Source organism: Triticum aestivum, chromosome 3A (assembly GCF_018294505.1).
Source record: "Triticum aestivum cultivar Chinese Spring chromosome 3A, IWGSC CS RefSeq v2.1, whole genome shotgun sequence".
NCBI classification, from domain to species: domain Eukaryota; kingdom Viridiplantae; phylum Streptophyta; class Magnoliopsida; order Poales; family Poaceae; genus Triticum; species Triticum aestivum.
This window is the reverse complement of record NC_057800.1, coordinates 117,877,970-117,903,593: the sequence shown is the minus strand read 5'-3', so window position 1 is coordinate 117,903,593 and position 25,624 is coordinate 117,877,970. Positions and strand designations below refer to the sequence as shown.

The 25,624-nt window shown below is 47.6% G+C and overlaps 1 protein-coding gene across 3 annotated transcripts; it reads left to right on the top strand.

Annotated features, from left to right (window-relative positions):
- The first annotated feature begins 17,601 nt into the window (after nucleotides 1–17,601).
- LOC780644 (MADS-box transcription factor 3) lies at nucleotides 17,602–25,498 on the top strand. 3 transcript variants are annotated; one of them, XM_044483374.1, is made up of 10 exons: nucleotides 17,602–17,818; nucleotides 18,185–18,462; nucleotides 22,913–22,994; nucleotides 23,935–23,996; nucleotides 24,095–24,197; nucleotides 24,349–24,390; nucleotides 24,493–24,534; nucleotides 24,645–24,823; nucleotides 24,961–25,013; nucleotides 25,142–25,498. In XM_044483374.1, exons 1-9 carry the CDS (start codon nucleotides 17,804–17,806, stop codon nucleotides 24,977–24,979), a joined length of 822 nt encoding a protein of 273 aa, XP_044339309.1. In that variant the 5' UTR covers nucleotides 17,602–17,803; the 3' UTR covers nucleotides 24,980–25,013; nucleotides 25,142–25,498. The 3 variants fall into 3 exon arrangements, with proteins under 3 accessions (XP_044339309.1, XP_044339311.1, XP_044339310.1); XM_044483375.1 differs by having other exon boundaries at nucleotides 17,640–17,818; nucleotides 24,098–24,197; XM_044483376.1 differs by lacking the exons at nucleotides 24,961–25,013; nucleotides 25,142–25,498 and having other exon boundaries at nucleotides 17,637–17,818; nucleotides 24,645–24,827.
- Nucleotides 25,499–25,624: the final 126 nt, after the last annotated feature.

Here is a 25,624-nt window from a genome sequence, read left to right as displayed (position 1 = left end):
TCTATCCCGTATTCAATTCCCTTTGTCTATCGGTATGTTACTTGCCCGAGATTCGATCGTCGGTATCCCGATACCTTGTTCAATCTCATTACCGGAAAGTCTCTTTACTCATTCCGTAACACATCATCCTGTGATCAACTCCTTGGTCACATTGTGCACATTATGATGATGTCCTACCGAGTGGGCCCAGAGACACCTCTCCATTTACACGGAGTGACAAATCCCAGTCTCGATTCGTGCCAACCCAACAGACACTTTTGGAGATACCAGTAGTGCACCTTTATAGCCACCCAGTTACGTTGTGACGTTTGGTACACCCAAAGCATTCCTACGGTATCCGGGAGTTGCACAATCTCATGGTCTAAGGAAAAGATACTTGACATTTAGAAAAGCTTTAGCATACGAACTAGACGATCTTGTGCTAGGCTTAGGATTGGGTTCCATCACATCATTCTCCTAATGATGTGATCCCGTTATCAACGACATCCAATGTCCATGGTCAGGAAACCGTAACCATCTATTAATCAATGAGCTAGTTAACTAGAGGCTTACTATGGACATGGTGTTGTCTATGTATCCACACATGTATCTGAGTTTCCTATCAATACAATTCTAGCATGGATAATAAACGATTATCATGAACAATGAAATATAATAATAACTAATTTATTATTGCATCTAGGGCATATTTCCAACAGTGGTATCCCATTGTCACCACATATACACACAGCAAGACATACATCAAGTGTTCTCAAATCTTTAAAGACTCAATCCGATAAGATAACTTCAACAGGGAAACTCAATCCATTACACGAGAGTAGAGGGGGGAAGAAACATCATAGGATCCAAATATAATAGCAAAGCTCGCGATACATCAAGATCGTATCATCTCAAGAACACGAGAGAGAGAGAGAGAGAGATCAAACACATAGCTACTGGTACATACCCTCAGCCCCGAGGGAGAACTACTCTCTCCTCGTCATGGAGAGCACTGGGATGATGAAGATGGCCACTGGAGAGGGATTCCCCCTCCGGCAGGGTGCTGGAACGGGTCTAGATTGGTTTTCGGTGGCTACGGAGGCTTCTGGCGGCGGAACTCCCGATCTATTGTGCTCCCTGATCATTTTAGGGTATATGGAGATATATAGGTGGAAGAAGAACGTCAGGGGAGCCACGAGGGGCCCACAAGGGGCCCACAAGGGTGGAGGGCACGCTTCTTGCCTCGTGGCTTCCTCGTTGCTTCCCTTACGTGGACCCCAAGTCTCCCGGGTTGCTTTCCTTCCAAAAATAAGTTCCGTGAAGTTTCAGGTCAATTGGACTCCGTTTGATTTTCCTTTTCCGCGTTACTCTAAAACAAGGAAAAAACAGAAATTGGCATTGGGCTCTAGGTTAATAGGTTAGTCCCAAAAATCATATAAAATAGCATATAAATGCATATAAAACATCCAAGGTTGATAATATAATACTCCCTCCGTTCCGAATTACTTGTCTTAGATTTGTCTAGATATGGAGGTATCTAGCACTAAATGAGTCTAGATACATCTGTATCTAGACAAATTCAAGACAAGTAATTCGGAACGGAGGGAGTAGCATGGAATAATCAAAAATTATAGATACATTGGAGACGTATGAGAGCTGCATCTTGATCTTCTGGGATATGAACTTGTTCTCCATGCACTTCAAAATCATTGGTTTGGGCAACATCATCACCCTCATTCTCAACAATCATATTGTGCAAAATAACACAACATATCATGAGGTGCCACAAAGTTTCTGATTCTCACATCTTTGCAGCTCCACGAACAATTCCCGAACGAGGTTGAAGCATTCTGAATGCCCTCTCCACATCCTTCCTAGATGCTTTCTACATTGTTGCAAAGTGGCTTTGTTTGTTGCCTCGTGGTTTGGATATGGTCTTCACAAGCGCTGCCCACTGCGGATAGATGCCATCGGCAAGATAATATCCTATGTTGTAGTCACGACCGTTCACGGTGTAGTTTCACGGCGGTGGTTCCTCATTACAAAGCATTCCAAATCCATAAGTCATGTGATGCCACTACTTCTAGTACAATGGTGGCCTCTTTGGTGTGACCTTGATACGTTCCCCACAAACCTTTGGAATAGTTCTTCCATTGCCAATACATGTAATCAATTGATCCGAGCATGTTCTGCACATTTGGTTCCCGCAGATACTCTGCTTCAAGCACCTACACCACCATTTGTGGTTCCACTATTTGGTTCCACTATTGCATGAAGTATGCACCGGCCAGTTATTACCAAAAAAGGGGTTTCCCCCGCTTTATATTATAAAGCTAACATCATCACAACATCCGGACAGACCGATACAATGCACACCACCACCGCACACAACACACACACCCAAGACATGATACAAAGGTGTCGAGCACTGTACCCCAATGCCACCGCGAACCAAGCTAACTAAAAATGACGAAGGATAACTGCTTGAAGAGGACGGAGACCTCCACGAAGAAACGAGGAGGGGGAATACGGTCATGACAGAGCAAGGACTCCAAGACAGTGCCTCCTAGAAGGGGACGCCCACGGATAGCCGCCAATGTTCGATCCATAGATCAACTTTTCACCCGGAGTCACATGCGAGGGGTAGGAGCACCGCCACGACGCCTTCATGAAGGATGCAATGACCACGGCCGCCGCCGCCGTCGGCCAGTACAAGGACTGGGCAAGTGATGAACTCCGGCGCTCGCACCCCTCCGACATACCCTCTCTCTACCAACCGGCCGCAACCAAGCCCCCCGCGAGGCCATGTGTCGGTGTCAAAACCGGCGGATCTCGGGTAGGGGGTCCCGAACTGTGCGTCTAGGCCAGATGGTAACAGGAGGCAAGGGACACGAAGTTTTACCCAGGTTTGGGCCCTCTTGATGGAGGTAAAACCCTACGTCCTGCTTGATTAATATTGAAGATATGGGTGTTACAAGAGTAGATCTACCACGAGATCAGAGAGGCTAAACCCTAGAAGCTAGCCTACGGTATGATTGTATGTTGTGATTGTTGTCCTACGGACTAAAACCCTTCGGTTTATATAGACACCAAAGAGGGTTAGGGTTACACAAGGTCGGTTACAAAGGAGGAGATATCCATATACGTATTGCCTAGCTTGCCTTCCACGCCAAGTAGAGTCCCATCCGGACACGAGACGAAGTCTTCAATCTTGTATCTTCATATTCTAACAGTCTGGCCAATGGAGATAATCCGGCTGTCCGGAGACCACCTAATCCAGGACTCCCTCAGTAGCCCCTGAACCAGGCTTCAATGACGATGAGTCCGACGCGCAGTTATCTTCGGCATTGCAAGGCGGGTTCCTTCTCCGAATACATCACAGAAGAATTTGAATATGAGGATAGTGTCCGACCCTGCAAAATAAGTCCCACATTTCACCGTAGAGAGAATAGTGTTTTCGCAGATCTAATCCACTAGCTTGTTTTGGCAACATGACGTTACGTCATGGCCCGGTGATTATTCGAACCGTTTCTTTTAACCAGTCCCGCACATAACGCGAGGCAGTTTTCCCACACGTCTTGTCGAAGCAGAGATCATGTCCCCTTATTACGGGATTCTCATCAATACGGGCGTGGGTAACCCAACCGCGCCATCAATTGCGGCGCTTGGGGGATAAGCGAGTTTTACCAGGCAAGTGGGGGCGTTTAATTTTGTCCGCCCATATAAAGGGATAAGGATTCACCTTTCTATCCACGCCTTCTTCCTCCTCTGCTCATCCGCTCCCGCACACTCGAGCTCTAGCGCCCAAGTCCTCACTTCCATCTCAACCTTCTCCAACCATGTCCGGAGCGGGAGGCAAGTGGATGGTCTCCTCCGTCACGGAGGGAGACGTCAAGAAACTGAGGAGAGCCGGATACCTGCCCGACGATATCGCGCACCGGCTCCCAGATGAGGGACAACTCATCCCCACCCCCGAGCCCCATGAGAGGGTGGTATTCCTCACCCATTTCCTCCGCGGACTGGGATTCCCTCTCCATCCCTTCGTCTGGGGGCTCATGTTTTATTATGGCCTGGATTTCCACGATCTGGCCCCGAACTTCATCCTCAACATCTCGGCGTTCATCGTCGTGTGTGAGGCCTTCCTCCGCATCAAGCTCCACTTTGGCTTATGGCTGAAGACCTTCAATGTCAAGCCGAAGGTAGTGAGCGGCCGCCAGGCGAAGTGCGGAGGCGCCATGGTGGGCAAGATGCCCAACATCACATGGCTCCAGGGCACCTTCGTGGACACCATAAATGGGTGGCAATCGGGGTGGTTCTATATCACCGAGCCATGCAACCCCGCATGGGTAGCGGCCCCCGAGTTCTGATCTGGCATCCCCATGCGGCTCACCTCCTGGAAAGAGAAGGGCCTGTCCTGGGGTAATTCAAAAAGAGCTGACCGGACTCCATTCATGTATTTAGAACATGATGGATAAGAAGCTCAAGCTTGTCAACATAGTCCAGGTTATGCTCGTCCGCCGGATACTCCCGTGCCAACAACGGGAGTTTACCTTGTGGGAGTTCAATCCGGCGCAGCACCGAACTCTGAACAGGCTCTTCGACACGACTCATGAAGATGCCTGGAGGGTGCTGTTCAAGGGTGCCGCGGTCCCTCCCCCATTACTGAGGACCGCGGATTCAGCGCGAAGCGCCACGCCAGTGCGGTAAGTTGTTTTACCTTTCACAGGATACTTGTTTTCTATATAGATTGATTCTATGTGGGATCTAAACTCCCGTGCCATTAACAGGACTGGCAGAAGATGGCCGAAAAAATCGACTGTCCGGTTCCCTTGCCCGAAGGCCCTGCAGACGCCCTTCTGGCGAAGATGTTGACTCCGACCCCTTATAAGGTGTCGGAGAAGACCCAGAAGGCCAAGGGAGCTCGAAAGAGTTCCCGACGCCAGGCGTCGTCGGACTCACCGTCCGATGAGTCTGTGGTGCACTCTTCCCCCGAAAACGAGGAAGAGGAAGAAGAGGCTCCTCCACCGACTGGGGGAGATAAGAAAAGGAAGGCCGCCCCAACTGGGGAGGCCGGAGGGTCCAAGAAGGGAAGGACGCTCCTTCCGGACAGCTCTACCGCCACCGACGAAAGTGAAGACGAGTGGTTGCCCAGGGCCAAGCCCTAGGGGAGATCGTAAGTATTCGGATACCAAAGTAACCCATAGGATTCCTTTGTCGCATTGCTTTCCCTAATGCCGAACTCAATTGTGCAGGCCGCCCCGAGCCAATATCGAGGTATCCTCGGACAGCTCCCTAGGCTCGTCGGACATGGATGGCGATCCAGTCCCGACCGCCACCTCCCCTCATCCAGCCGACGACGCCGAGGTGCTGTCTCAAGAGGCACCGGATCGGGGGGCAGTCCCGGAGGCGCCTCAAGGCGACCTTCCGGACTCCGGGAGCCGAGGGGACGGGGTCCCCGAGAGCTCCGAGTTCGGCCCTCAGCCGAACACCGCGCTGGATCCTCCAACGGCTCCAAGCTCGGGCAGGCGGTCCCCTTCTAAGGGGGGTGAGACGCCTGTGCCGGTGACCTTTGTCCATCCAGAGGCGCCGGACACTATGTTGGAAGCGCTTCGCAGCGCTTCCATCGAGGAGGAGCACCACACTATCATGAGTGCGGTGATCCAGAAGGTTCAGTCTGCCAAGAGCGGATTGACTGAAGCCTGTACTAGCCTTCTAACAGGCTTCGAGGTAAGTGTTTTAAAATGTAGTAGAAATATTACCGCATAGACAGTAGCCCCTGATGCTTTGTTCGGTGTTCACAAAGAAAAGCCGAACAGAGGATCAAATAACATCGCAGGAGTCTAATATAAGTATGTCAATATGCATATGCAGGCTTTGCTGCTGGCGTCCGCCGCACTGACTGCGGAGGTCGCCGTACTGAAGGAGGCCCTCGAGGGGTCCCAAAAAGAGCTCGGCCTTGCTAAGGGGCAGCTCGAGGAGAACAAAGGTAAGTAATACCCCGTCTATAGATGAGAAAAAGGACACGATTGCTAAATCACAGGATCATTGTATGTTTGCCAGGGGCCACGACCGAGGTGGCGACCCTGAAGCAAGCGCTGTCCCAGGCCGAAGAGAAGGCGGCCCAGGAGCGCACCAAGCGAGAGAGGCACGAGGCTCGGGTGGGCGAGGTGCAGCAAGACCTCCAGGCTCTCGTGACGAAGCACGAGGCGTTGGAGCTTGACTTGAAGACGCGAGAGTCAGAGCTTGCTGCGGCCTGTGAGAGCGTGAAGAGTGCCAAGGCCGAGGCCCAGAAGGCCCTTCAGGAGATCGACGCGATAAAGAAGATATCGGCGGCTAAGCTTTCTATATGCAAAGCAAGCATGTAAAAGTAAATTATCGATTACTTACCCGGATCCGAAGCTCTTCAGGAGCCTTCGCAGATTTGCCCCGCAGTGTGTCTGATGCCGCACAATTTTACTAGGCCGAGGACGGTAGCTCGACGGAGAAGCTGTTCTGGTCTCAGTATGCTGAGGCCGAACATCCGGTGCCGATGAGTGACCAGCTGAAGCAGATGGCCGAGCTACATAAGGCAGCCGATCAGGCCATGAAGGGCTTCATAGTCCAGTTGTGGCCTGGCGATGCCCTTCCGAACAGCTTCTTTGGCCTGGTGAGGCAGCTTGTGGATGCCTGCCCACGGCTGGAGGTCGTCAAGCGATCCGTCTGCATTGAAGGTGCACGCCGGGCCTTCGCCCGTGTAAAAACGCAGTGGGTCAAGCTAGATGCCGTGAAGTTGATCAAGGAGGGGCCCCCGGAGGGCAAGGAGCACCGCCACCCCGAGATGTACTACGAGGGTGTTCTGCCGGGCTCCCGTCTTATCGCGGATGAGTGTTCACAAAATGTAATATTTGAATGAGACTTGCTCGTTTTTTATCCTGTGTGATGAAAACTTGTTTCATATGCGCTATGCAACGCTTGTGTGAATTTAAAATATTACCTTCTGTTTGGCTGTTTATCCAATCTGAGAGATGGTTAGTCCTTGGCTTCTGCCCCCATACCACGAGTGCTGGGGTGTTCGGGATAAACCTGAGCACTCTTGTTCCCATGTTTGGGTCCTTCGAGGGAGGTGCTCAGCACAGCGAACAAGGCAACCGGACTAATAATGCTTTATCACTCTCACTTAGCCATAGAATTCTATAATTTTAAATTTCGGCGAAGCCCCTGGTGTTGGGAAGGCCAAATTCAGGGCGCGATACATGCCTGTAAGCCGGACGGAGCCGGCCCCTCACTCTAAGCGGCATAAGTCTTTAGGGACTCGAAAAACCTCGCCGAACAGTGACCAGTCTCTCGCCTTATCATGACAGTCAGTTTTAGCTTTCTCTACTGAGGTGCTCGGCCTGGCAGAACCGGGGCACAATCGCAGTAGTTCTCCTAGCGCTACCTTAGCCGATAGAGCGGAACGTAAGGTACCAAAACATAGGAGCCGGGCAAACCCAACATTTGACCAAAGACATGATTCGGAGCTGATGCATATAATGCTATAACTTCGGGGTGCCGCACTTGTGAAAGTGTTCGGACTTTTCACACCATATTGTGGGTACATAAGCCCCTGGTGCATTGGCCGTACCAGAGTATACGGTTGCTAGGCGTCATTAATGAACACATAGATATGTATACATATAACAAAAATGTGATAATAGTCGTAATGTCATGCATTGTATATTAAAAATTGCATTAAAGCAGAGTGATACAGATAGTGTAGTAGGCAAAAAAGTAGGACAATGTCCCTTCCAAGGGCGAGCTGAGGAATTATATGAAATCTGTAATCCACCTGTGAATTCCGTAGTTGTCGGCCTCCTTGGTTGTTGTATCATGTGTTCGGCAATAGAGCTGCCAGACAGTATTTCCAGAGATTGAAGTCCTGGAAGAAAAAGCAAAATAACCAAACGGGAAGCCCCTGGTGCGGTTTAGGCCGCGTTTTGGGGCGTGCCGTAGTTGTGCCCCCCTCCCCACCTGTGCCCATGGTATTTTTAATGCGTAATTATGTACGCGCGGCACGAACAACGCCGTTGGGCTGGGATTGGGGTGGCCGCCGTATTGCTATGCAAGCTCAGATCGCGCCAGGCGGTCTGTTTGCTGATTTCCCCGAGCGCGCTTGAAGGTGTCCGGGCTTTGAAACGCCGAATTGGTAGATTGCCTTGAGAGGCTGCTTTGCGCTTCTGCTGCAAGGGCCGCGGTGTGCTCCTCTGTTCGGAGAGAGCGCTTTGTGTTTCCGTTGACTGTAATAACTCCGCGAGGTCCTGGCATCTTGAGCTTGAGGTATGCATAATGTGGCACCGCATTGAATCTAACGAATGCGGTTCGTCCGAGCAGCGCGTGATAACCACTACGGAATGGGACTATATCGAAGGTTAACTCTTCGCTTTGGAAGTTATCCGGGGATCCGAAGACCACTTCCAGTGTAATTGAGCCTCTGCAGTGGGCCTCTACGCCTGGAATGACGCCTTTAAAGGTCGTCTTTGTGGGTTTGATCCTTGAGGGGTCTATACCCATTTTGCGCACTGTGTCCTGATAAAGCAGGTTCAGGCTGCTGCCGCCGTCCATAAGGACTCGAGTGAGGTGAAATCCGTCGATGATTGGGTCTAGGACCAGTGCAGCGAATCCGCCGTGACGGATACTAGTGGGGTGGTCCCTGCGATCGAAGGTGATCGGACAAGAGGACCAAGGGTTGATCTTTGGGGCGACTGGCTCGAACGCATATACGTCCCTGAGCGCACGCTTCCGCTCCCTCTTGGGGATGTGGGTTGCGTATATCATGTTCACCGTCCTCACTTGCGGGGGAAACCTCTTCTATCCTCCAGTGTGCGGCTGCTGGGGTTCTTCCTCGTCATCGCTATGCGGCCCCTTGTCCTTGTTTTCGGTGATTAACTTGCCGGCCTGCTTGAACACCCAACAATCCCTGTTGGTGTGATTGGCTGGTTTGTCTGGGGTGCCGTGTATTTGACACGAGCGATCGAGTATACGGTCCAAGCTGGACGGACCCGGCGTACTTTGTTTGAATGGCTTTTTCCGCTGACCGGGTTTAGAGCTTTTGAATCCGGCATTGACTGCCGTATCCTCAGTACTTTCACCGTTAATGCGGCGCTTATGCTTGTTGCGACGTGACCTGCTGTTGCCGTCCTTGGTATCTGAGGTACCATGGTTCTTTGATATGTTGTTACTACGAGCCAACCAGCTGTCTTCTCCCGCACAAAAGCAGGTCATGAGCGTCGTGAGGGATGCCATAGATTTCGGCTTTTCCTGACCAAGGTGCCGGGCTAGCCACTCGTCTCGGATGTTGTGCTTGAAAGCCGCTAAGGCCTCCGCATCCGGACAGTCGACGATTTGATTTTTCTTTGTAAGGAACCGAGTCCAGAATTGCCTGGCCGACTCTTCTGGCTGCTGAATTATGTGGCTCAAGTCATCGGCGTCTAGTGGTCGCACATAAGTGCCCTGAAAGTTGTCGAGGAATTCGGCTTCCAGATCTTCCCAACAGCTAATGGAGTTCGCTGGCAAGATATTAAGCCAATGCCGCGCTGGTCCTTTGAGTTTTAGTGGGAGGTATTTGATGGCATGTAAGTCATCACCGCGGGCCATGTGGATGTGGAGGAGGAAGTCCTCAATCCATACTGCGGGATCTGTTGTGCCGTCGTATGATTCAATGTTTACAGTTTTGAAACCTTCTGGGAATTGATGTTCCATTACTTCGTCTGTGAAGCATAAGGGGTGTGCGGCGCCTCTGTACTGGGCTATATCACGACGCAGCTCGTATGGGTCCTGCCCGCTATGTTCGGCCCCGCCGGATTTGCTTTTAATGTATCCGGTGTGACGTTTACCGTCTCGTAGAGTGGTGCGCCCTCGTGATCCGTAGATCGATCTTGAATGCTTTGCTTTGTCCTCCAATATGTCTCGCAGGTCTGGCGTATCTCCTCTTGCCTTTTTATTTGGATGGCATTGGGGTGGAGACTGAGCTTTTGGCTGGAATGCCTCTCTATCGCGGCCATGAGGTGGCCGATCAGCCGTATCATACGCTTCTTCCTCCAGTCGGGGTAGTAACTTGCGCCTTGGGTAACTCTTGGAGGGACGCTCGAGTTTATATTCCTCGGCTGCAAGGACTTCAGTCCATTTGTCAGCTAGTAGATCTTGATCAGCTTGAAGCTGCTGCTACTTTTTCTGCAGGCTATTTGCCGTGGCCATAAGCCTACGCTTGAAGCGCTCTTGTTCGACGGGATCCTCTGGTACGGCAAATTCATCGTCGCCAAGGCTTGCCTCGTCTTCGGAGGGGGGCATGTAATTGTCATCCTCCTCCTCTCCGCCAGCCACTCTCTCAGGAGAGCTGGCTCCTTCATCCTCCTGATCTAACTCTTGCTGGAGGGGATTTTTGTTGTCTTCGGCGCTATCCGGAGTGTTATTATCTCCTGTGCCGGTATCACCACTTTTGCTTTGGCGGGACTTAGAGCGGCGCCGCTGACGTCGGCGCTTGGGTTGCTTCTTGGAGGGGTCATCCTCCGCTATCTCGTCGCCGTTTCCTTCATTGGGTGTATCCACCATGTATATGTCATACGACGAGGTGGCTTTCCAGTGCCCTATAGGTGTTGGTTCATGTTCGTCTCCTACATCGTCGTCCATACCGTCAATGTCTTCGGAGTCGAAGTTGAGCATGTTGGTTAAATCATCGACAATGGCTACAAAGTGGGTGGTGGGTGGGCGTCGAATTTCTTCGTCGTCCGCATCCCAGTCCTGTTGGCCATAATCTGGCCAGGGCTCTCCTGACAAAGAGAGAGACCATAGTGAATTCAGAATGTCGCCGAAGGGCGAGTGCCGAAAGATATCCGCAGCAGTGAATTCCATGATCGGCGCCCAGTAGGATTCGATTGGCAGGGGTGCGGATGGTTCGGGGTCCAGAGGAGAATCCGGCACCTTGGAGTCATGGGCTGCGCAGAGGATTATGCTGGTGTTTGGCTCGATCGCCGTCGAGACTGCAGCCCCTGAGGCGGTGTCTAGCCACCCGTCCTCAATTGGCGCAGCTGGTTCCGAGCTAAGGGTCGGAGCTAATGCGGGCGCGGCCTCTGGGGTATCGTCCGATGGCAGAGCTAGGTCATACCCATCGCGACAGTGCGGCGCGCCCGGCTGTGGCTCGAATCCGTCGAAGATCAAGTCCCCACGATGTTGGCCGTGTAATTCAAACTTCCAAATCTGACCTGATGGCCAGGGGCGTAGCTTTCAATCTGCTCCAGATGGCCAAGCGAATTAGCCCACAGTGCAAAGCCGCCGAATACGAAGATCTCTCCGGGGAGAAAAGTCTCACCCTGGACCGCATCGCTATCGATGATAGTAGGAGCCATCAAGCCTTACGGCGACGACACAGAGGAACTCTCAATGAAAGCACCAATGTCGGTGTCAAAACCGGCAGATCTCGGGTAGGGGGTCCCGAACTGTGCGTCTAGGCCGGATGGTAACAGGAGGCAAGGGACACGAAGTTTTACCCAGGTTCGGGCCCTCTTGATGGAGGTAAAACCCTACGTCCTGCTTGATTAATATTGAAGATATGGGTGTTACAAGAGTAGATCTACCACGAGATCAGAGAGGCTAAACCCTAGAAGCTAGCCTACGATATGATTGTATGTTGTGATTGTTGTCCTACGGACTAAAACCCTTCGGTTTATATAGACACCGAAGAGGGTTAGGGTTACACAAGGTCGGTTACAAAGGAGGAGATATCCATATACGTATTGCCTAGCTTGCCTTCCACGCCAAGTAGAGTCCCATCCGGACACGAGATGAAGTCTTCAATCTTGTATCTTCATAGTCTAACAGTCCGGCCAATGGAGATAATCTGGATGTCCGGAGACCCCCTAATCCAGGACTCCCTCACCATGGTTGCCCGCCCACACCCGAGATGTAGGTTCTGTCCACGAACACCACGCCTCCCGCCGCTAGGGCCTCCGCCCAACATCCAAACACCCCCAAGATCATCCAAAAGGATCAACTTTGGACCAAGGGGACACACCAGACCGACGGGCCGCAGAATGTATCCTGCCTTGAAGATCGTCGGCGCTACATCCGCCCGCACGCGGCCGGGGAAAGGGGGAGGTGGGGGAACGGACGCATGCAGACCAGCACACTCCTGTGCCGGTGACGGGGAGCCGAGCACGTCAGCGTCGCCCATCCCTCCAGCCAAATCCCTCGCCCGGACACACCCCTGTGCCGCCTCGCCTTGGCACCCAGCGTAGAGCCACGCAAGGCCACCAACACAGCCCCAGCCACCGGCGAGGAGTGCCCACCAGGACCGCCACCCACCCCCGAGGAAGCTCACCGGGGAGTCCAACCGCGCCGCCGTCGTTGTCTGCTACCTCTTGATCTTGCGTTGGATTTCCCCGAAGAGGAAGGGATGGTGCAGAATAGTAGCGTAAGTATTTCCCTCAATTTTTGAGAACCAAGGTATCAATCCAATAGGAGGCCACGCTCAAGTCCCTCGTACCTGCACAGAACGATAGCTACTCGCAACCAATGCGATTAGGGGTTGTCAATCCCTTCATGGTCACTTACGAGAGTGAGATCTGATAGATACAATATTTTTGGTATTTTTGGTATAGAGATGCAAAGTGCAAAGTAAAGGCAAAGTAAAAAGCAAAACAAGATTAAAGTGATGGAGATTAATATGATGAGAATAGACCCGGGGGCCATAGGTTTCACTAGTGGCTTCTCTCAAGAGCATAAGTATTCTATGGTGGGTGAACAAATAATTGTTGAGCAATTGACAGAATTGAGCATAGTTATGAGAATATCTAGGCATGATCATGTATATAGGCATCACGTCCGTGACAAGTAGACCGAAACGATTCTGCATCTACTACTATTACTCCACTCATCGGCCGTTATCCAGCATGCATCTAGAGTATTAAGTTAAAACAGAGTAACGCTTTAAGCAAGATGACATGATGTAGAGAGATAAATTCATGCAATATGAAATAAACCCCATCTTGTTATCCTCGATGGCAACAATGCAATACGTGCCTTGCTGCCCCTTCTGTCACTGGGAAAGGACACCGCAAGATCGAACCCAAAGCTAAGCACTTCTCCCATGGCAAGAACTACCAATCTAGTTGGCCAAACCAAACAGATAATTCGAAGAGACTTGCAAAGATAACCAATCATACATAAAAGAATTCAGAGAAGATTCAAATATTATTCATAGATAGACTTGATCATAAACCCACAATTCATCGGTCTCAACAAACACACCGCAAAAAGAAGAAGATTACATCGAATAGATCTCCACAAGAGAGGGGGAGAACTTTGTATTGAGATCCAAAAAGAGAGAAGAAGCCATCTAGCTACTAACTATGGACCCGAAGGTCTGAGGTAAACTACTAACACTTCATCGGAGAGGCTATGGTGATGTAGAAGCCCTCCGTGATGATGGCCCTCTCCCGCAGAGCTCCGGAACATGCCCCAAGATGGGATCTCGTGGATACAGAAAGTTGCGGCGGTGGAATTAGGTTTTTGACTCCTGTTCTGATCGTTTGGGGGGTACGTAGGTATATATAGGAGGAAGGAGTACGTCGATGGAGCACCGAGGGGCCCACGAGGCAGGGGGTGCGCCCTAGGGGGGGGGGCGCCCCCCACCCTCGTGACTGCCTCTTTGACTCCTTGGAGTAGGGTCCAAATCTCCTGGATCACGTTCGGTGAGAAAATCACGTTCCCGAAGGTTTTATTCCGTTTGGACTCCGTTTGATATTCTGTTTCTCCGAAACACTGAAATAGGAAAAAAAACAGCAATTCTGGGCTGGGCCTCCGGTTAATAGGTTAGTCCCAAAAATAATATAAAAGTGGAAAATAAAGCCCAATATAGTCCAAAACAGTAGATAATATAGCATGGAGCAATCAAAAATTATAGATACGTTGGTGACGTATCACTGTCCAGCCGGCGGGACGCTTGGAAACCGAGTAGCCTGCCCACCTGCCACCGCCGCTGCGCCTCCGCCCCTACCAGCCATGGCCACGGCAGAGGCGGACGCCCCGCAGCCCACGCCGCTCCCGGCCCGCGCCGCCTGGGCCCAGATCTGGCCGCACGCCGATAGGGTCAACGCCGTCGGAGCTCACAGCGCCCCACCACGCCTCAGCCCCTTCACGCCGCCACCCGCAGCCCGCGTCTCCGCCGCCTACTACTACTGCCGCGTCGCCGTGCCCCGAGGAAAGTGCTGCGCCGCCACCCGATCTTGGATCCCGTGACCATCATCCCGGGCGGGGGAAGGAGGAACACCCCACTGCCGCCCGCGCTGGCAGGGCTTAGCCTACCAGCACGTCGGGGCGGCGGCGAGGAGAGGGAGCGCAAGGAGGAGGGCCGCGGGCCGGAGCTAGGGTTCCCCCTCCCCTCCCCCGGCGCTCGCGGGAGCGTCGCGGGAGGGGAGGGAGGGGAGGGGGAGCCATCCAAATCACCGGCCAGTTATTTACAACGTCTCGGCCAGTTGTTTACAACGTTTGATGGCACTCACAACCGGGGTTTCCAACTACCTATCATGCGGATTCTTCAACTATTATGCATGCCCACGCCTACCCAACACCAGGCTCCTATAATGAGAGGCAACATCCGGTGCCACTCGCAAGCAGAGTCTCCAACTATCAAAGCTATTCATAGGCGAGGAAAAAAAACACGCAAGCAGGTTCTCCAACTAAGTCCATAATTGTAGCATTGACATTTTTTTTGGAACAATCATTTTATTGGCTAGAAATGAAGCACCGAAAGAATACAATTAATCAGACTGAGCATGGAGGCCGCCTATGCATAGCTAGGAGTTGCACACATCCAACACCAACACATGCATACATCATGAAACATGTGGTAAGCAATCCAAACAATTTAAAAAAAAAACACCAACACACGCATAAAAAAATACATGGGCAAATAACAAAGTCATATGGGACCAAATCTATGCGTACTTGAGGAAAGAAAAAAAACGTCGACAAATAGCCGTCACTTTTTATGCAGTTATCAATCAAGTCGCAGCAATCACATGCAACCTTTAAATGCTGCCTAATTAAGCATGCGTACAAGTTAACCAGACAAACTTTGGATATGTTAGTTCGGTGGAACATACAGGTGAGCCCAAACCTATCTTTCATGGGCACCTGTTATCAATGTATAGCACGGATGTGTGCACAGGTCAACCACCTCATCTCCAATGCTTGATTGGACGTCCAGGTTTCTTGTCACCGTGGTTCAATCAGATCTTTTCAGTCCTTCTGTCCAATGCCAAATGTAGAAGGACAACCTTTTCTGATTACACTTGTAAGTAAGCTGATCTGTTCCAATACTTGTTCCACATAGAATTGTTTTTCTTGTTCTTCTCTTGCTGTTCTAATTAAGCTGGAGATATTCTAATATGCTTTGAACTCCAAGGATTGAACTCCAGAAATTAATCGTGTATTAATCAACTAGACATAAATTAGGTGCCCTTGATTTGTTTTAATTATATTGATTTTAGTGCTTCATTGTCAAATACAGCAACGAAGGATCTAGTAGCATGAGACTGTGGCAAGAATGCTTGCAAAAACAAAATCACAGTCTGCTTTTTTGCCGAATACTAGTCCTTGGCCACTTGTCTAACTGTCTTCATGTACCCTTTCTCCTTATGCATACCCAGGAAAGGTAGCTCTACAGAAAAGTAGGCAGACAACAGCGCCAAAAGAAGCCATGCTTACAATTCCACAACTTCTCCAACAAAATGCATTCTTGCTTCATTAACTAAATCGGAAAAATGTTACCTTCTGAGAGTACTACTGTACCTTAGAAGCAAAGATCTTCCCCAAACCTCACTACAATTTTGCGCACCATAGTACACACGTAAGTATCACAAATTAAAGATGACATGCACATGCACAAACCACCCCGAGTTTCAACAAGTAGTAGAGGCCTAGATAGATCATCGATCGGCCGTTCGTCGCGGCGCAGGCGTGGCGCGCCCAGGGCATTTGTGGTGAATAAGACGCCGGTGCATTACAGTGTGGGCAGGAAGCATATGATCGATCCATCGATCACATTATGTGCGGAGATGGTGTTGGGCAGCAAGCAAACTAGCTAGGGCCCCATGCATGAGTGGGCAACTGAATGGAGCACTGAGTAAATAGGAGGTTGCTGGGTTATACATCCCTGCATCCTGTGTGACAAGCTGTAATGGAACAGTGCTTGTGCGGTGTCACATGGGGATAGGGCACGAACGCATTGACTTGTCTCCCTGTCTCTCCACACTGACGAGTAAAAAAATTGTTAGTCATGACACATTACCACACAAAGTAGAACAATTAATATGGTCTTCTTTTTGCGAGAAGATTTTGGACCAAAACTCGGCAAACAGGAGCATGGCCGAGTGTTATATCGAGCACTTGGCAAATAACGTCAGATTTGCAGGCATTGCCAAATGGAAAAAAATCATGGAAATTTAAGTTGAAGCAAGGATGATAAATTTAGTTGGCGGAAAAAATGCACTGAGATGGATTGGCCATGCTCACCAACTAAACTGCCTCCCTCGACAAACATGATTTGCCATAAAAAAAAAGGTTTGATTTGCCATGTCTAAAAATCTCGCGTTCGCTGGATATTTGGGTCCTTTGAAAAAGGAAAAAAAGCAGTTTGCCGTCATATGACACTCAGTAAACTCGGTCGTATCATCACCGTGTCGTCCTGTGGTGGGTAGGGACACGTGGCATTGGCTTTGCCTTGTGTCACCGTTCGTCGAGTGCCTTGCCCAGAGTTAGTGGAGTGTCTTGTCTTTGCTGATTGCCCTATCCATGGTTTGCCGAGTATGGCCGCCTCACCGAGTGCTTCCGTGAGCACTCAGTTTAGGCGATCCTTTGCCAAGTGCCCGATGGAAAGCACCCGGCAAATACCACGCACTCCATTGGCATAGTCACTGATTTCACTAGCTAGTGTACAAACTAAGTGCAAGCTGTTTTGTAGAAGAAATGAACAAATCACATACATGAGTTTTCTCTCAAATCACATTTTTCCGAAAAGTTCTCTTAAATCGCATACATGGATATGTGAAAGGGAATTGTGGAAGCACCGAAACGCGATCGTGTTCGATGGGGCAACCCCCTCATCCACAATTGTAATTCGATCAATTGTGACCAAGGGTTACATGGAGAACAGCGGGCCTTCTGAAGGTCGATATTGATGCCTTTCTTGTGGCGCTAGGGATAGGTCTTGACGAGACAGGATATAATAGATGTTGCGCTGACAATGGATTTGGGGTGGGCTCTTTACCCCCATCCCTTCTTGTATATATAGTACGCACACTCATGCGTCTTCGAGAAAAAAAATGCCCGTAACGGTTTTGGGGTCTTGGGAAGTATTCAAAAAATGTCTTACATTTTAAGACAGAGAGTAATAATTAACAAGTGTATACCTATAGAAATTAACAAGGCAAGGTACATAGACCCCCAATTTCATTTTTTTAGGGAGTCGTAGACCCCCAAGTTACAGAGTTACATATATGCTGATGTAAATAGTGTGGATATGGACAAGCTTAGAGGAGGGAAGGCAGGAATTAGTAAACCTAAAAAGGGTTATAAAGTGAAGTCAGAAGAAACAAACACCAAGGGCCATAAGAATTGGCCACATCGTCTCCTAACTGCATATCTTCCCCCCTCTTCCCTCCCTCCCCACCACCTCCCTTTAATACCTCTCCTCCTTCTCCTCGTCCTGCCTATCCCACACTACATTCCTCTTTTCCTCTCTGGATCTCTTCCCCCAGCCTGCTAGCTAGCTCACAGAGGCACGTTGAGAGATCCTCCTGCCGTAGCATCCATGATGAGCATGATGGTAATTTGCTTCTTCTTGGCCATGGTCTTGGGAAATAGCTTCCTTTATTATTCCTCTTGCACAATCTGTGTGCATGTATGTTGCGAGTAGAATCTGCCTGCACAGCGATGATTAGCTAGAAAGGCAGATACAGGGCCGAAGATCCCTCTGATCTTTGGAGATCACCACAAATTAAAAAGGAAGAGAAAAAAAATAATCGATGGATCGCATCGTTTGTTTCCTTTTGATGATGCACCAGCGGAAGAGCCTGCCCAAGAATAAAGCTAGATAGGACGGATGCCATGGGCAGTTCTTGATTTGTTCGATATGTTTCCAGCTTTCCACACTAATTGTTCATCTTGGTTTTGCGGTTTGCCTTCTTCTCAGGCCGATTTGAGCTGCGGAGCTTCCGGTGTGACCGTGAATGACCATCAGCTGGCCGCTCCGGCTCCGGAGGACTCGGCGGCGGCGGGGAGCGAGAAGATGGGGAGGGGCCGGATCGAGATCAAGCGCATCGAGAACACCACCAACCGGCAGGTCACCTTCTGCAAGCGCCGCAACGGCCTCCTGAAGAAGGCGTACGAGCTCTCGGTGCTCTGCGACGCCGAGGTGGCCCTCATCGTCTTCTCCAGCCGCGGCCGCCTCTACGAGTACTCCAACAACAGGTACGGCCACGACCGCCAACTGTCATCTCCCCCTCAGCTCTCTCAATCAGGTTACAAGTTACATACACAAGTATGGATGGATGGATGTATGCATACATATGGCATATATTTATATAGCACCAAGAAAGGCATGCATATGCATAGCATAGCACGCACATACCTCAGATCCTACTACTACTGCCGTGTTGTTGGTTTCTTTTATTATTTCTCTTCTCAGTTTCTTGTCCAAATTGGAGCAAGTTTGCTCCTGGCTTTCTTGGGGCAAAGAGTCGGGAAGGTCAAATGGGAGCTGCATCTTTTGTTACTCCCTTCCGTTATTAACTGTCTTGTTTATTCTGGTGTTGCTGAGGGTGAGGGGGAAAGAAATTGCAGCAGTTTCTTTCTTTTGTGACTGAGGCAAGCATATTGCAGCTTGCTGTGGTGGTTCTTTGCTGCTTTCCTTTGTGCTCCTGTGAGGTGAGCTAGATGTGTAGATAGATCTAGGACAGTGCTTGCTCTGTGTGGTATGTGTGTGTACATGCCCTGAGCCTTTCTCTTTCTTGTGACTGTGCGAGTGAGGGAGAACATGGTGGTCCTCCCCTTTCCTTGCTCCATTTACCATGCATGTTTCCTTTCTCCAATCACTGCCTCTGCCTGTGTGTGTATGCTTGTGGGGAGGGGAAGGGAGGGCTGCTTTGGTGGTAGTAGCAGTAGATCTCCCACACCTCATGATCACAAAGATCACAGGGCATCCACCCTTGGGCTCCCTGCTTCTTCCTCTTTCCCTTTGGTACCTTTGCTTATGTGTGGAGAGAAGCAGATCTAGGTTTTTTTGCTCATCTTTTTTCTGTACTGGTTAGTAGTACATGGATGTGTCACTGTTAGTGTATGTGTGTTTGATGAGGTGTTGATGAGGTGATAAGGTAGAGAGCGATCAAGGAAGTGGTAAAGCACTTTTGTCTCTCTAATTTCAGTTTCTTTTGCATCATCTCCTGCTCTTTCCAAATCCCAACTAATGAGTTGCTAGGGTTAGGGCTTCGAACCATGTGGCTCTTTCTCTCCCCTCATCAGAGGGGTTGATTCCTGGCACCACCACTGTACTTTCCCAGAGGGGACAATAAAGAAATAGCAGCGAAGAAGAAATTTTGCAGGAAAGTAGAAGGGTATATATATATGTGTGGGTTTTTCATATTACTGAAAGGAGCTACACAAGAAAGACTACTCTAGATAGCTTTCCTTGTGTATGGCTCAAAATAGAAAATGCAATATCTTGCAATTTCCTAATGTTCACACATGCATCTTAATTAAATAAATTGACCAAATTAAAGCATCTTTGGCTGGTGTATACTTACGTGCTAAAATTTTATGATTATGTGTACACATATTTATTTCATATTATTTGAAAAAGGATTTTTTACATTTGCTAAAGAACAAAGCACTGAATTTCAATTTCAATAAGCCCAATACAAGAAGGATGCCCAATGCTAATGCATGCATTCTTACTATTATTGAGCAGCAATGCAACCTTCTATTAGGAGTAGCTAACTTTGTAGCAGTACATGTAGCAAAGAGATGAAGCATGTAAGAAATTCATGTTTATGTGCAAGAAAAATGGAAAATACGAAGCATGTATGGTATGCAGTAGCTAGATCCCGTGCAGGTTTTTATTAAAATTGGAAAATAATTCTAGTCATGTTTAGAAATTCAAAAATGAATTGAATATTTCCATGAATAATGTTAATATACATAATTAAGTATGTAAAGAAAACATAACAGCCGATTCCATATACAGTAGTGGTACTGTTGTTGCTGAACATATGGTAAGAAGAGACCCTCCTACCATAGAGTGACACGTGGCCATGCCAGGCACTGTCACACTGGCTGAGAAATAAACACTGAAAAACAAAGCCTGGCCTTTTTTGGTACCAAAGAAAAACGCTTGATTTGTTCTGTTGCTGGTGTGTGTGCCTGGTGCTTGGGTGCCAGCCAATGGCACAGGCAACAGTAGCACGTACAGTACGTCTGCTGCGCTGGGCATGCGGTGCGTATTGGGAGTGAGGAAAGCTGGCGACCTGGTCAGAATGGTTAAGGACCTGGGAGGAGTGGGTAAAAGCTTGCGTTGTGTTGCCACCCCTGTTTGGCCGTTGGGTAAAACGAGCGAACCTGCTGTGTTACTGCCCAATCAATCATGTGAAATCATGTGCCCGAGCACACCTGTCACTGTGCGGATGGCCGCCCGATAGCGTCCTCGAGGATGCTAAGGTTCCATCTCTTTGGTGAGTGGAACATATGATCTGCATTTAACCAGGGCTGGCTGTCCCTTGTGAATGTGATGTGACGTTTATTTGGCTTATAACGATCTTAACTTGGGAGGTAGGGGTGAGATAACAATGTGCTTGTTGATATGGCTGTCAGTCTTGTTGTATGCAGAAATTGGTCTTTTGTTGAGTTTGCATAAAAAAAGGGGTTCAGAAATGTGGTGATAAGACATGAGCTAGCAGTCAAATCTCCAGTACCATCAGCCAAAAGATCTCTTCGAATATCTTATGGAAACTTTATGGGATATCGATGTCTGGTGTCAGTCCACTGATCACTACCTAGTTCTATTCTGTTTTAAAGCTAGTATAAATAGCTTTCCCTCGGTTTTCTATTTCTGCTGGGTTACTGCTGGAATTGTGTTTTCCTGTTAATTACTACTCGTAGCTATGGGGTGGAATTGTGCATTTCTGCCGGGTAATTAGTGGAATATTGTAGGCCTGTTCTTTACATACGATAGGCATCTGCTTGTAATGTAAGGACCATATGGTATGGACAACATTCCTATTTATAATTAAGCAAAGTGCTGAGAAGTTGACTGAACTGAAGTAGGGTCGTTGTTTGTCTGAATATTCATCATAACTTAACTATCTCTTTTCCTTATTAGCATAAATTTTGTGGTCACATTTTGTCAAGAAAATGTTTTTTTTCACAAATAAAAAATAGTACTTTTTTCTCAGAGTGTATATGTTCTTTTTTCTCAGAGTGTATATGTTCAAGAAGCTTAATTAGTCATGCACCTTCATTTTTTTTCTGAAGTCTCTAAAAATATAACAACTATACCTGTATGCACTGGAAAAATGTGTACAACAAATCAATATGTGACTTTTCTCTTTGGAAAGTCAAAACAATCTTGTACTTTCTCTGTACATAAATATAAAACGTTTTAACATACATGCAAAGTTGCAGAGGCCTGGGGACAACTACCCCCATTCGGAAATAGTGAGGAAGAGAAAACATGATTTCCTTATAGATTGGCCAGAATTATTAGAGTGAGCTGGCAAATTAAGTCATTTGCATACTGAAATGTTTCATAAAATCAGACAGGCTACTTTCTCAGCGTTTCAAATTTAGGCAATATATCTGCATCCACTTGCATCCTAAGATAAACTCTTAATAATGTAGAGCTTCTTGTTTGATGCATTGTTTATGATAATATATATAAGTACTGACTTTTTATAGCCATATTGTACTTTGTTATCAAGTTATATCTACCTTTACCAGCCCATATATGTCTTTTGTGATATCTTTAATTTTCTTTAAGGGGACCCTGGGGAACAATTGACATATAAACAAATTTTGATTTACATATGAGAATGAAATGATCACATTTCCAGTTTTGAAATTACATTCATAGACAGGAAAAAAGAACATGTTAATTTCTAATTTTAATTACTCACTAATGATTTCTGTACAACCGATAGGTATATATAGATGGATATATCATGCTGGGACATCATACAATTGGATGTGTACATCCCCAACCTACCCACCTAAAACATTACAGTAGTACACTTTCTTAACTGTGCTGTACCAGAGAGCTAGGATAATGCGTACGGACGCATGAGAGAACACACATCGATCACCTCTGAAGCTTGTAACTTCGTATGGGCGATGACAGGCAAAAGCTCGTTGGAAAGGGGAACTACTGTTGGAGCTAGACAGGGGTAGCTCTTGATTCATAGGCCGGAGAGACTTGTGATAACACAAGCTTCGGACCAATGTGCCACAGTATGAACTGTAGAGCAGAATACAGTGGCACTGTAGCACATCCTGCCTGTTGGTGTTGTGAACTGTTCATTTCGAACAATCTTGGGAAACTAGTTTGACTGCATAGCTACTTCCTTCAGGAAGAGGTTCTTCCTTGGTATACCATTTAGGCCTACTTTTGAACCTATCCCATTCATTAGTTTTTTAATAACATTCATTAGTTGTGTAAGTACATGCATTAATAGCGGAATTGCTCATTTTACATTCCGGGTGATGGTTGTATAACTTTAGATTACCATATAGCAGTATTGCTTTTAGGAAACAGGTGATGCCGTAGCTGCCTTGCGCACATGAGATTATGCTACTGCTAATTTTCTATAATTTGCTCTAGAGTGTGGATATATATATATGCGTGCTAATTCCGATCATGAACGGTTACTTGCAGTGTGAAAGCTACCATTGAGAGGTACAAAAAGGCCAACAGTGACACATCCAACTCTGGCACGGTTGCAGAAGTCAATGCCCAGGTAACATCATGTCATTCTTTCACTCTACAGCAATTGCTTGAATTGACACCAAAGATGTGATCTGTATAGTCAACATCACAAGTACTCCATGTAGTGTCTTTCAATTCATGTGCTTATCAATATTCCATGTTACTGTTCAGCAAAGGCAAACTTTGATTTCTCTGAGCAAAATCTTGTGACAAGATATCCTCAGCAGACTAGAGAGTAGTATATGGGCTATTGCACAACAACGGTTATTGCAGTGAAGCAGTCACAACTCCCAGAGGATCCTCTGTTTGGTCCAACGGATCATATGCATCATATTGTCAATTGGACTGATATCATAATTTGATGCTAGAAATGCACATGCAATGGATAAGTCTTCAACAAAGCGAAGATAATTTGTTGAATCAAAACAAAAACAAAAATACTCTGAAGTACATGCAACTCTAGCTCTCTCTGTCTGAAGTTCTGGAAGCAGGATCAATCACAAGGTTTTTTTTTAATCCACATGAAATATTGATAAACATAACTTCAGTGAAGTGAAGAAGTAACCGAACTATCATCTGATTTTATGCATTTAGCTGATTAACGCTCATTCTCTCTTTAGCTTAATTAGTTTGCAATGGCGATTCTCTGCATATATATATAGCTGCTGGCTACAGGGGCTAATTATTGCTTCATTTGAAAAACTTGCCAATAATATAATTTTAGACATGAAAAAAATCTGAGAAATCACATTCCACATGATTATCTTTTGGGAAAGGTATATGTCAGCATACAAAATAAAATAGGAAAAATGAAATGTGCTTAGCTAACCCCTGTATGCAACTGATCAGTTTCCAGTAACGATGTAAATTTGTTTTGAACTAGCTTCTTGATTTGCATACGGAGACTAGTTATTTCTATCAGTAATATAGTTGGTTACTGATGAATGCTCCCCCGTATTGCACACTTGCAGTACTACCAGCAGGAGTCCTCCAAGCTGCGCCAGCAGATCAGTAGCTTGCAAAACTCAAACAGGTGAACATCTGCCAAATCATATGTTGTGTATATAGTACGAGAATTTGCCGTAAAGTTAAATATGTGTGCTGCCAGTCTAACTTGTCTCAAATATCCAGTAGGTCGCTGGTGAGGGACTCTGTCAGCACCATGACCCTGAGGGATCTTAAGCAGCTAGAAGGCAGGCTGGAGAAAGGCATAGCCAAGATAAGAGCTAGAAAGGTATGATGCAGGCATGCAGCTACAGTGTATGAATGTATGTTGGATGTGTTTAACATCATATATACTTACTGAATGCTAATGGACTACGTACTGCTCATATATATTTTTTCCTTCGATTAGTTCCTCACCTATGAACAATGCCTTGATGCAGAATGAGCTGATGTATGCTGAAGTTGAGTATATGCAGAAGAGGGTAAGTACAACATATATAGCAGTGCATTCCTCTAATGACAGTAATTCTCTTTATGTTTTCGACAAAGGATTTTACATCCAGCAACATTTTCTATAATTGTAGGAAATGGAGCTACAGAATGATAACATTTACCTGAGGAGCAAGGTAAATCAGAAATAGCTAGCTTGTTGATCGACCTGAAGAACATACTATAATTGCCAACATATAATATTTACCATAATATTTCTGCGGTGTGAATCTGTGATTTTCTGCAGGTGTCTGAGAATGAGAGGGGTCAGCAGCCGGTGAACATGATGGCGTCAGGGTCGGCGAGCAGCGAATACGATCACATGGTCTCACCGTATGATTCCAGAAACTTCCTGCAGGCGAACATCATGCAGCAGCAGCAGCAGCATTACTCCCAACAGCTGCAGCCAACTGCCCTTCAGCTCGGGTAAGCAGCTTTCCCAATTATTTCTCTAATTGCATCTATGCTCATGTATAATTTCAGTGTGAAGATAATCTACTGTCTTTTTCGTACTCAATTATGCATAGTGTTAATTCGCTCTTGCTACCTTTTTTCCTCTGCAGCCAGCAGTACTTCAACTAGTTTTGCCCCGGACACTGCAGTACACACACGCTAGGTATACATCGTTCTTCTTCTCTCTACATATGGAGAGAAATGCATTTATGTATTTTGGTTACGTGATGTTAATTTTCCTAATTAAGCGGGTACCTCAATTAAGCATGCGTACGTGTTTCTACCTCGCAGATGAAATCTGAAGATGTCCGTGGGTGCATGCAGCTGTCACCGTGCAGGTGTGCCTGGAATGTCGTTGCTCGATCTACGAATAACAGTAGTAACCAGAATTTGTGGATCAGGTGCATGTGGTACTTGTAATGTATATCTATATTTGTTCATCGGCAACTAGGTGCTGGTTAGTCGATCGACCACCACATAAGTGGTCGAGTTCGGCGCGCGCCATCGTGTTGCATATCTTCCCCTGTATTAAATTAATAATTACCGGCGTTTTGAATTTGTGTACCAAAACTGAATGGAACAAGGTGTTAACCAAGGGGCGTGGCTAACTGGAAATGTATGCACACTACAAGGAGTGTTTTGATCTCACATGTAGGAGTTGGACCCTGATAAGTGGCACACATGTGACACGAACACATGGCAACCCCGAATATTTTTATGGCAAGTTAGTGATGCGAGGATGGCAACTTCTTTTTGGATGGTAAGTTTCAATTT

Excerpts from the sequence above, each read along its gene's own strand:
- LOC780644 (XM_044483374.1), top strand. Across the intron at positions 23,997-24,094 it reads AGCTTGCAAAACTCAAACAG|TAGGTCGCTGGTGAGGGACT; the intron begins GTGAACATCTGC and ends TCAAATATCCAG. Across the intron at positions 24,391-24,492 it reads TTGAGTATATGCAGAAGAGG|GAAATGGAGCTACAGAATGA; the intron begins GTAAGTACAACA and ends CTATAATTGTAG.